General features: G+C 39.9%; 1 protein-coding gene across 3 annotated transcripts in view; it reads right to left on the bottom strand.

The window, feature by feature from the left end:
- Positions 1 to 11,361, bottom strand: part of COL5A2 (collagen type V alpha 2 chain) — a 185,110-nt gene extending 173,749 nt beyond the window's left edge. The window contains exon 1 of one of the 3 annotated variants that reach the window (XM_081935800.1): positions 10,973 to 11,361. In XM_081935800.1, the coding sequence (XP_081791926.1) occupies positions 10,973 to 11,075 (103 nt within the window). In that variant the 5' untranslated portion in view covers positions 11,076 to 11,361. The remainder of the gene's footprint in view (positions 1 to 10,972) is intronic. The other 2 variants (XM_081935799.1, XM_081935798.1) reach the window with 2 other exon arrangements.
- Positions 11,362 to 11,809: the final 448 nt, after the last annotated feature.

Here is an 11,809-nt window from a genome sequence, read left to right on the forward strand (position 1 = left end):
CTTAATGGCTGTCGTGTTCATTTAAGACTGTAAAATCAGTCAGTCGTGTGATGACCTGCTTAATGACTGTCGCAATGGCCATAATGGATAAGCTCCATTATAATCATGTCAAGGACTACCTGCAAAGGATTCACCATCTAATAAATCTTAAAAGGTTAAAAAAAAAGAGAGGAACTCCAAAGCACAGCTGATAAAATGAGTGCAATTAAGCAGTTGTTTTATAGGAAAGAAAAATGAATTATAAAAATTCCTCCCAACCAGATTTGTATGTCAAATATTTGTTTATTAAATGCTAATTCAGTTGGAATAATCATTCATGTTGTAAATAATAACATAACTAAGTTCCTATGACTAGGACACTGTTCGCCCAATTTTAACCCATCTCCTTCTACTTAGATAGAGTTTGCTTTTTTCTATTTCTTCCTTCCCCAATTTTTCTAGTGTCGGGGGGCATTACTTTGCCTTAAACAAGATTTCAGTTGTGCCATTGGTTGTCCCTGGGGTCAGAGGTTCCAATGATGAACTTCCACAATGCTTTAACTATTATAATAATAGTGGTTTTGCAGCATTGAATTTGGCCTGTTAGTTAAGAGTATGCTAACCCCAAAGTGACCTTAAAAAAGTATATACAGATCAGGGTTTAGGGTTTGTAATAAATAACTGCATTCTTTTTAATTTTTTTTCAATTTTTACTTTCCAGACCCCCATCTTTCCTATTTTTATCATGATCATCTGACTATGCAATCTTGCAACTTTTAATTAACTGAAAACTTTTAATACCATTCACATTCAATGGGAACTTGTGAAGGTAGACTGCTTGTACAAAGACTCAGACCTCAATCCATATTCTCTTAGGTAAGATATGACTCTCCAATCATGTTCAGAATCAAACCAGACAAGAAACATGTATCAGGGTTCCAAGTAACACTCCTAACAAAAGAAGACTCTGAGGCTTGAGTTTCCTCAAAGTTCCATTTTATTAGAGATGTCATATTGGCACATCTGGGAAAACCTGAATGTGAAAGTTTCCAGGTTTTCCAAGTGAAAGTTCAAGTCCCTGCCCAGCACCGACATGTCCATCACATGGTCCAATCAGGCACTGTCCAAAGTTGGAGATACCTCTCAGTCATCTTATTGCAACTGCCAGGCAAGGTGTCCTTGACTCTTTGAGAAAGAATGTTATTTAGACTATATATCTCCCATACTCCATATACTCCCTCCCTCCCATTTTCCCACAGTAGGCCCAATATAAAAGATGGCTTCCAGGTCTGACAACATGACTGGATCTATTTTATTGTAAGGCTACATTAACAAAATCTTACCAGTCTGAAAGTACAAACTTCCTGCCACCCCATTTACCAAACTGATATTAGGACACATCCTTCCCAAGTTTCTTTTTCTTACCATTAAGTGGCAGTGGGCTCTTTCCTCTCTTGTCTGATCATTCTCTATGCAGTATCTCTTTCCGTCATCCCCTATGTTCATCCATACATTCCATTACACTCTCCACCAGAGATGGTAGAGATGGAATTGCCAAGAAGTGGAAGTCCAAGAAAAGTGAAGCGCTTGTTCTATTTTTCATAGAATAAACCACAGGATAGGACAATAATATTGGAAGTGGATGGGGTGGTGGTAATAGTGATGAAGATGATATTTAAAAATAGTCTCTGGGGAGCCAGAGCAGATTCTTAGAGTAGAGTTGTTTTGATTAGGAAGATAGATGGTGGAAGCAGAAACTATCCAGCATTTACCTCAGAGCAGGAGAAGGATTCAGAGGCCCTAGGACAGGAAATTAGACGCTTCCAGATTGCTATCTTATTGGCTTAGCCATCCATTACAAAATCGTTTTGGTTGTAGGTGTCAAATAAAACAGGGTATAAATGCTTCTAATTTTTGTTTATAAAAGGCCACCTAATTCCATTTTTTAATCATTTTATGACATTAAAAAAAGATTTCTATTAGGCATTTGAGTATTTGTGCAATGTTTTATAGATATTATGTCTTTACACACTCCCGTAAATTTTATGGCCCCTCCAAAACTGCAAAAACAAACTATGAAAGGACTTTTTAAATTTTATTTTCTTTAATAATAATAGAACAGTGACTGCACTGAAAGTAAACTCTCTTAAGTTTTGTTTTTCTTCTGTAGCTTTTTCCAGCCAGGAAAATTCTACATGTCCTGAGACTATAACTTTCAAGATTCTCATGATCAACAGCAGTGATGGCTGAGAATCCTGGGAAATATAATTCTAACACTTCAGGAAGTGGTCTGGGGATGACTATTGTGATTTTTTGTTGTCCTCACAGTTGAATAGAGAGGTGATCTCCCACAAATGAAAAAAACTTTTGCTAAATCCTTTGTCAAAGGTTCTGAGATGCTTTAGTTCCTATAAAAGTGGCATCGTTTTCTGCTTCTTTTGTAAGGAATCAAAGTATCCTTCAAAAACCCAGAGGAAAGGAGGAGATATAGTTTTGCTTTGTTCTTTTCTCGTTTCCATTTTTTCCCCTTTTTTTGTTTTTTAAATAAGTGTTTTCTTGCTCTCAGTGGTAAATGGTGTCTTCCACTGTGGGTGAATTGAATACTAGTCCTCAACCTATGACCGTCATTTAACAAGATTGTGCTGCCCTCCCCCTGGTCACATGACTGTATTTCAGGCACTTGACAGTCTGCCCGAACTTGCTACCAGTTGCCAAATGCCCTGTGATCAGATGATTGCTTTTTGCAACCTTCCCTCCTGGCTTCTGAATTCTTCCAGCCTTTCAGAATGCCAGCTCTGCATTCTGAGAGCCGAAAGATGCTAGTGAAAGAAATGGACCCTGGATGAGAAAACACTAAAGGCTCTGGCCTTCAATGTTCTGAAATGTTGAAGTTCAGAACCTTTCAGAATGCCAGCTCCACTGGCATTTTCCCTTCCAGAGGAGAAAAGACTAGTGAATGCCATTGTTGTCATAATCGTTCAGAAGGCCCCTTCTTCACTTTGTATGGTTTATAGAAGGAGCCTTCTGCAACATCATGAGAACAGAGCCTGCATGCAGGACAGAGCAAAGCAATAGAACTGGGCATGGTGGAGCAGGTAGAGGGTCTGCATCAGAGGTGGGTTCCTACCAGTTTGGACCGGTTCAGCTGAGTAGATAGTAACTAGGCCTGCCATGCCCCCGAACTGGTTCTTTCAGTGGCACCGTAAACACCGCCATCTTGTTTTCAGTACTGTGCATGCATGCATAGCGCACATTGAGCATGCACGCATAACACACATCAAGCGTGTGCACACAATGTGCATCAAGTGTGCACACAGTGCATCCCTGAGTGAACCAGCAGTAGCAGCAGCCAGAACCTACACCTCGTCTGCACGCTGATGGGCCTAGCCAGCCAGTGCCTCCCAATCCATAGCACATTTCCACATGTCGGTCGGCACATGGCCTCCCAGGGCCTCTCTCACCCCGAGATACCCCTGCACAGTTGCTTAATGATTGCAATGAGAGAACTCGGCTTGTGATCATTGAGTGAGGTGGTGACGTGGGTACCTCATTTAACAACCACAATAACTAATGATCAACATTCCAAATGCAGTTGTAAGTCAAGTGCCTGTATTCTTTAAGAAGAACGGGGAACAAGGGAGATACCCCTGTATATGTAACAAGCATGCAAATTCTGGTTTTAAAGGGGGAAAAAATCCCCAACTTTCCAGCAAAAAAAGCCTCTCCTTCCTCCCGTTCTTCCTATTTCCCCTCTTCCTCCCCTCCTGGAAGGAATTCCTGGATTCCCATTTCTTGTTATTCCACTTTATGCTACCTCCCACTGCCTTTACAAATGAGGCAAATGAACAAATAAAACAAAAAAAAAATGTAGCTCAGCATTACCTCTCTCCTTTTTACTTAGTTCACAATCTTTTCACCAAAATAAGAACCGAAATCCAAAGATGTACTTCCTTTTATTCAAGGCACTACTCACACTCTTGGATGCAGTCTTGCGCAACATCAATCAGTGTCTACCACCGCTTTTTCTGGGACTTTTTGGTAAAGAACGCTGCCAGATTTTTTCCATTCAACAGCACATCTCCAGATGCAGCTCTTAAGCCATCCATCCAGGATTTAAAACAAACCTTGTAGTTCCATTCTGCTGTGCTTCTTTTGGGATGCAAAATGCAGAAGAACTGACGTATTGTCGTTTGTTTTAGTTTCATCCAGAACTTCCTTTTCAAGAAAGAGGTCATTATATGTTATATGAAAAGCAGCAGATCTTGTGTGGTCTAAATCATTCAAAGAGTCGAGAGAGCAAAAGAGCAGTGCTAAGATGTCTAATCTCAATTATGGCTAAACCATTTAACCTCCTGGGCTCAGTTAGCTCAGATGGAAATAAGTGCAGCTTTAAATCAGGGGACAGAGATGAATTTTCCCAGGTAAGGAGATAACCAACTAGTTGCCTTGTGGCAGATTTATTCAGCTATGGAGGGGAAAATATGGAAAACATTATTAAAAAAATGAAAAAGCAACAATCTAATGAAAAAGGTACACAACATTATTCCCAAACGTAGTAATATTGTGTGGGATGTCTGTGTTGATTAACATACTGAATAACAATGATTGTTTAGGAGGGAAAATGTTAGGATAATCTATCAATAAGACAATTGTAGGACTATGGAAGTCCCAAAGAAACAGAATTGTGCATTAGAGAAATACAGTCTCTAAACCCTGTGGAGCTCAATTCAATTAAACATGAGGGGGGGATCCCACAAAGGTCCTTTCTCATTAAAAAATATGGGATTTAGGGGCATGCAGGTTTCATCTGTGCATGTTGGATATTTATAAACAAAGTAGGAAAACATGCAAAGCATGACTTTTGGAGTTCTTTCCAACTCCTTAAAAAAAAACTTTGTTAGGAGTCTTGACGTCCCAAAGGGACCAAAAAGGAGAAAGATGAAGCCTTTCACCAGCACTTCTAGCCATTGTCCAACTGCTCTCCATATGGATGCACTGAGGAGGTGTTTTCTCCTCAGCCCTCATCTGATCCAGTCCACTTTTAAAATGGAATTTTCTTTTGCCAGCTTCTCCCTCCATACCAAATTTGGTCCCCTTTTGTTCTGAGAGAGTTATCTTGCTGTGGATCAATAATCAGACAAAAGATCAACATTCTTTCCCATAATTTCTTTCCAATATTCCATTGGGCTTGGGGGGGGGGGGGAATTAAAAAAGAGATTTGTGTAGAATGTTTGTTTATCCAAACACTGATACAGGGATTCTTATTCTGCTCTTTAGATTTGCCGGAAATGGGAAAATGTCTATCTCCCGATACAGTATTGCTAGGATTCAGCTTGCTAAATTCAGATTGTCAGAAGGCACAATCTCTAAATTGACAGTGTGTAACTTTTCAGGGGGCACCACAATGTCTAATCTTTGAATATCCTGGGCCAATACTCCCCAAATTAAGCAGGGATCCAAGTCAGAACATGTTTCCCCATGCATTTGATAGTCTATCTCCAGATAATTTTTAAAGGTGTTCTAAGGAGGACAAGGCTCAGTGGCTAAGATGAGCTTGTCGATCAGAAAGGTCAGCAGTTCGGCGGTTCGAATCCCTAGCGTTGTATAACAGACTGAGCTCCCATTACTTGTCCCAGCTTCTGCCAACCTAGCAATTTGAAAGAATGTATAAAGGCAAGTAGAAAAATAGGAACCACTTTTGGTGGGTAGATAACAACATTCTGTGTGCCTTTGGCATTTAGTCATGCTGGCTACAGGACCTTCGGCTTTGAAACAGAGATGAGCACTGCTCCCTAGAGTTGGGAACGACTAGCACATATGTGCTAGGGGAACCTTTACCTTTACATTTAAGGATGACATGCTGAAAGCATGGATCAAGAATTGGCCCTTGGGATCCCTTGTAGGCAGCTTGAGTGATCCTTTTGAACTACCAAATTCAATCTGTCAGGTTTGCAGTGAAATGAAAGCTTTCATGGCATAGGAGCTAAGGAGATACAACCATGTTCACATTTGTTTATGAAAAGTAAGGAAATGATTTTGAATGGATTCCTTGGCATTCGTATGGAACATGCGCTATCTGCTTGACTGGAACCATCTGGGTTTCCTTTGCTCTAAATGTATTCATTATAGCATATCCTACAGGCATTTTTTGCATGCCTTTCCTTGATCTATCCTTGGCATCTCATTGTAATTTATTGTATTCCTTTAAATAAGACTGCATTTTTCTGTAATATGGGCTTATTATCACTGGCATAACTTTGACTGCCAGGTAACCTTTACCTTTCTTCCATTCTTGTTAAAGCTATTTATTGTATAGTAAATTAAGTTTTTACTTCATCATCAGAAGAAGAAATGTTTTCTTCTACAGTAAATCACCATGAAGAAACATATATTATTCCTTGGCTCCCATTTTAGTTATATATTCCTTATAGGACTGCCATTGTGAAAGCAAATGTCCCAATTTTGCTAGCATTTTCTTAAGTTGAAATATTCAATGACCAACTATTATTGTGCTAAAAGTCTGGAAAGCAATTGTTACTCATTCACCCAAAACCAATCATCATATGAAATAGAAATTTGATATAAGCAGGGAACCTAGATTCAGGCCTGAATACATACTAGCTTTATTTGCATATTTCTCCTTCTACTCTATTCCCTCTACTTTAAAAAAAACTGAGAAAAAGGAATTAAGTTTGCAGAATTATGAGTAACATGTCTGGTCCTCACAATGTAAAGTAGAGAAATGCCAAATAGTTGTGGAAATTGCCTCTGGTACTAGTTTCTGCTAGTGGAGTTGTATAAATAATTGCTTCTTCACTTAGTAGGTAATAATGTATATTAGTTAGTAATAATGGTTCAAGTGGAAGGTTAGCCCATTGATCAAGGTGGGTCTTGTTTTGGAGTAACCATACAGACAAGATTTTGCAGAAAACTCATATTACTGACATCTAATTTGATTTCCCTTGTTGATCAAATAATGACAAGCATCCATTCATTGGCTCAAGCAAGGAAGGGCAACCTGATATCCTTCAAAAGTTTTAGATTTTACACTATTAACTGTACCAGGCAATATAGTCAGACACAAGGGATTGATCACATTGGAAGGATGCAGGAGTGACTCTGCCATGGCTAATTCCATGTAGTTGTTTCTGATTCATGATGCATCAAGTGATGACGCCGTGACGACACAAGTTTGACACCCTTGGGCTAGAGAACCTAGATTGATCCCGCAAGAAGCTTCTGCAAGAAGTATCAATGTTCTTTAGTTCTTTTATTGTCCCAGGCTAAGAATCTAGCTGAATGTCCTATTAAAAACACTGGTACCAACAAGGATTAAGGTTTACCCCTTGAAAAGCTGCCATTGTGAACATATACTTAAAGTCCCAGTTTTCCTTGAGGAAAATAAAGCACAATACAATTTTATGTTTGTTCTTTTTCCACACAAGAAAAAAAAGCAGTATGAAGTACACTCTGGGGAATACAATTAGCTGACTTTTCTTTTTTATATACTGTAAATGTCATGGTCAGTTTATCTATTGACTGGGTTCATTAATCACTCTTAAAATGTTCTGAAACCACAACTATTCTGGCTTATGTGCCATAGTTTGTTAACTAGCCTTTGCTGCAAACGCAGTCATTTTGGCTGAGTTAATAAATCATGGTTAAAGTACAGTATGATTCAACTCAATGTAGGAAATTATGTACAGAATAATTGGATAGCCAAATCACATCCTAAGATACTCCTTAGCCTCACATGGTACTTGGACCTACAACTTAACCCATCTCTGTTTATAAGAGACCATTCTTTCTGCATCTACAAAGAATTTAGGGATGCCAGGTTAATCTTCTCATTCCCCTTAATTTTGATGGCTGCCTTTTTTTACCATATCAGGTCCCTTGATATGCAGAAAACTGGCATATAAAATTAATAAATAAATCCAAATTTCATTTCTCTTACCAAATCCATCAGATTTTGAATGAATGCAAAGTTAAAGTTTTGTTCATAACATCAATGAAGAATAACATTCCATATCTGTCCAGAAAATTGGTCAATATTTGCTTTAACAGTTCATAAAATAAGTCAAATATTTTCCACTGAGGGTAACTCCCATAGCTTTGGATTCAGCTTTTTAAAAGGAAGCAGGGGGCCAAAACTTTCAAAACTAGGAAGAAAGAATAATCTGAAGCACTGTAAACTATAGGTAAAACAGGAGGAAGGAGAGGGTGGTTATGTGAGATTCAATTACTTCTACGTGGAAAAAATAAAAAGGGGGAAAGGCCCCCAGTCACACTTTGAACATTACAATCAAGGAAAAGCACTACTGGCCAATCATTCCCACACTACTGGTGATTGAAAGAATTTTGAACCGAGCATTTAGGCTAGGGGTTTAAACCAGTGGTCTTTAAGATGTTGCTGAACCAGCATCTCTCAATACTAACCATGTTGGCTGGACTAGTGATACTTCTAGTTCAATAATTTATGGAGGTTCACAAGTTCACTAAATGTATGCAAATAGTGAGTCATAAGCCTAAGCAATAACTAAAGCGTGGTAATGTCCACCCAGCTGGAAATGAGGACCTCAGATCCTGGGAGAATAAGGGACAGTGGTGTATTAACCATTAAGGAGACTAAGCACGTGCTTAGGGCACCAGGCCCAAGAGGGCACCACAAAGTTGAGAAAGAAAGAAAAAACCGATGAAGAATTATACAGTATGTACGAAGGAGGGAGGCACCAAGATTTGTCAGTGCTTAGGGCACCAGTGGGCCTTAATCCATCACTGATAAGGAATTCCTCTTTTCTTTCCATGAGTAGGCATTGAATGATGGAATATAGACAGCACCCTATCTCTAGATTGCCATCCAGTTTGTAGACGCAGCTGTGGGAGTAGTTGATGGATTTTGTGAGCTGGGTTTTCAGTAGCTTTTGCGTTCTCTGGCCTAGGGGTAATCCTGTATGAAGTACAATGTACTGCATTATTTGGACTTACGAAGACACGTTGTTTCTGAATAAGAGATTGTGACATCAGATAATCCTTACCATGAAACAAGCTGGTAACCTTCCACAAAAAGCAAGGTTACAGCTGGGCTGAGTTAGGTTCTGATTTTAGAAGGCTGGCAGCCCTCAAAAATGCAAGGGCTTAATCGCATTATTGCACGAGACAACATTTAAACGTTTCAGCCCTAGAACAAATAGTTCATATTTTGGCCTCCTGACTGTTTAATGAAAATCTCCCTGCATATGACATAGAGTGGAAAATGTGTTGCCCAACAGAAGATCACTGGCGTACCCCCAGGCTGTACATAAACAAAACAAATGGCGTGTACTAACCTAACCCCACTTAAACAGCTTGTTCAGGGCATGCCTTTTAATTTCTTTGGCAGTTAAAAATCTTATGCTTAAAGTTCCACTGTCATGTTTGTCCGTCTTTTAACAGGGAGGCAGGGCTGGCTGATTTGATTCACACTTGCCCAGAAATAAGCCCCATTAAATCAATGGAATTTAGTGCTTCCTAAGGATTGCCCTGCAAATCCCATTAATTCCATGGCACACATTTCAAGGCTGCATAGGACTGGGCTGTGAGTTTGGGTAGTGGCCTTGTCTTTCCATTGCAAATCTCTCTCTCTCTCTCTCTCTCTCTCTCTCTCTCTCTCTCTCTCTCTCTCCCTCCCTCCCTCCCTCCCTCCCTCCCTCCCTCCCTCCCTCTCTCTCTCTCTCTCTCTAGCATGTCCCATGCAAATCTGACATTATCTTAGAGCCTGCTCTGATTACATAAAGGGCACCCTCTAGAGGTCTCCTTGTACAGTGTACAGCATAGCAACATCCTTATCTCCATTGGACTTCCAGCAGGGTGGAAAAAAAACTTTTGACCTTGTTCATATTTGATTATCCATCCAAAAGATTGGGTATGCAATGTCTCATGCCCAAAAGTATCCAAGCCATTTTATTAATACAGTCCAACAATCTGCATACACATTCACATATGCACACATGGTACACACGCGCACACACATGCATACAAACCTCACCCACCATTCCAATTTCTTACAAATCAATGTAGCGTTTTAGCAAATGCAGATAAGCCAAATAAAATCCTCATCCTTTTCACAGTTTCCCTTGAGTTTCTAATCTAACCAGAACAAATTCGGAACAGCTGACTCCAAGTAGGTGTCACAGAAAGCCATTTAGGAATCCTCCCAACATTAACCTTGAACCGATATGAACTGGAAGCCAACATGCTGGCTAAATGGAATCCATCGCCATGCCACGAAGACAAATACTATGCTTCCTGACTAGACTTCCTGTCCTCAAGCACCAGGGAGCAAAATGCAGGGTGCTGATAGACCAGCCAGAAGGGTGAGAGAGCAGTGTGTCACAAAGTCTGGATTTCATCAAGACAAGTCACTTAGGAAAAGAGGGGAAACCGTTATCTCCAAGAAGCAAAGAAATGCAGAGAGAAAGTCAGAGAAGCAGCAGGGAGAAAAGGGAACCAGAAAAGAAAGAAGTTCTGTGCAATTCTCGCTAACAAAGAATTGAATAAAACAGATGTAGCTTAGGCAGTGCAAAAGGACTCCACCCTTCCAATTCCTTGTGTTTACTTCTCTCCCTCTCCCTCTGTTCAGAAAGTTTAGGCTTGTCTCCAAGGGCTGCATTTCTGTTTCATCACAACTGCAAACTTATTACAAACAGTAATAAGACTTCTTTTTCAAAACGTCTTACACAGAAATAAAGCCAGACAGCTGCATTTATCCCTAAGAGCTCGGTGGATTTTTCCCCATTGTTCTTCTCTCTTCCTTGTCCACCGTGCAGATGGCAGGAAAAAAAACTTTAGCTTTTAAAATCCATTTCCCATTAACTGACTTTTCAGCTTCCTATCAATCCTCTAGTTCACAGCACACCCACACAAATATACATATCTTGCACTTCCAAGTCCATTTTTATTTCAAAGCTTCAAAGCACAAAAGTGACACTCGGCACTCTAAAGAGAAACTCACCCCCTTCAAACTCGTCCTCTTCTTGTGTTCGTATCGTCCCCAAATGTCCTAGAAAAGCAATAAGAATGACAAACGTTCTTCTTTGGGTCCAGATGGCCATCATGTCTAAATATTAGACATGTATATCCTTCTTGGAGGAAAAGTGCAAAACAAAAAGTGTATAAAAGAAGATCATATGGACAGCATAAAGGCAGCTTTTTTCTTTTAGCACTCCCACAGGACACACAGAAAGTCTGCAAGCTCCTCTCTTGCTTGCCTTTTCTTTTTAACCAGCTCTGGCTCTTGCGCAGCCTGCAAACACTTTTCCCCCCTCAAGTGATGCAGCTTTAAATAGGAAGAATGCTGCCTCCAGTTCTTTTCCTGCCCCCTTTCAGCTTCTTCAGCCTAATAATCATCCAGTCCCTGGCAAGGAATCGTGTGACTGATGGTAAACAATCGAATCAGGAGAAGCTATGCTCTTCTTCCTTCAAACTTTTCCTCTTTCTTACTTTCTTTCTCTTTCTTTCTTTAACACACAGTTTTTTATGAGCAACTACCTCTCCTGTTGTTGTTCAAGAAAAGCTCTCCATTGAAAGAATGGATTGGGATCCACACATATTTGATTCGGAAAAATCATTTAGTGATTCAGACTGTTGGAAAACGAGGAGACAATGACATGCTAAAGCATTCTTTAGAAAAAACTTTAGCTTCTGAAAGGAAGCATCCTCTTCATAGGTGCAGCCTAAGCTTTGCCCTTCTTCTGATCCTGCATTTCTAAGATGCCCTTTTCGTGTGCAGGGGTTTCCCGCTGAAATTATGAAGACTGAAATCCATTCCTATCAAGGTGAGAAAGGTGAT

This window comes from Natrix helvetica (assembly GCF_964273705.1).
Source record: "Natrix helvetica genome assembly, chromosome: 1".
Classification (NCBI taxonomy): Eukaryota; Metazoa; Chordata; class Lepidosauria; order Squamata; family Natricidae; genus Natrix; species Natrix helvetica.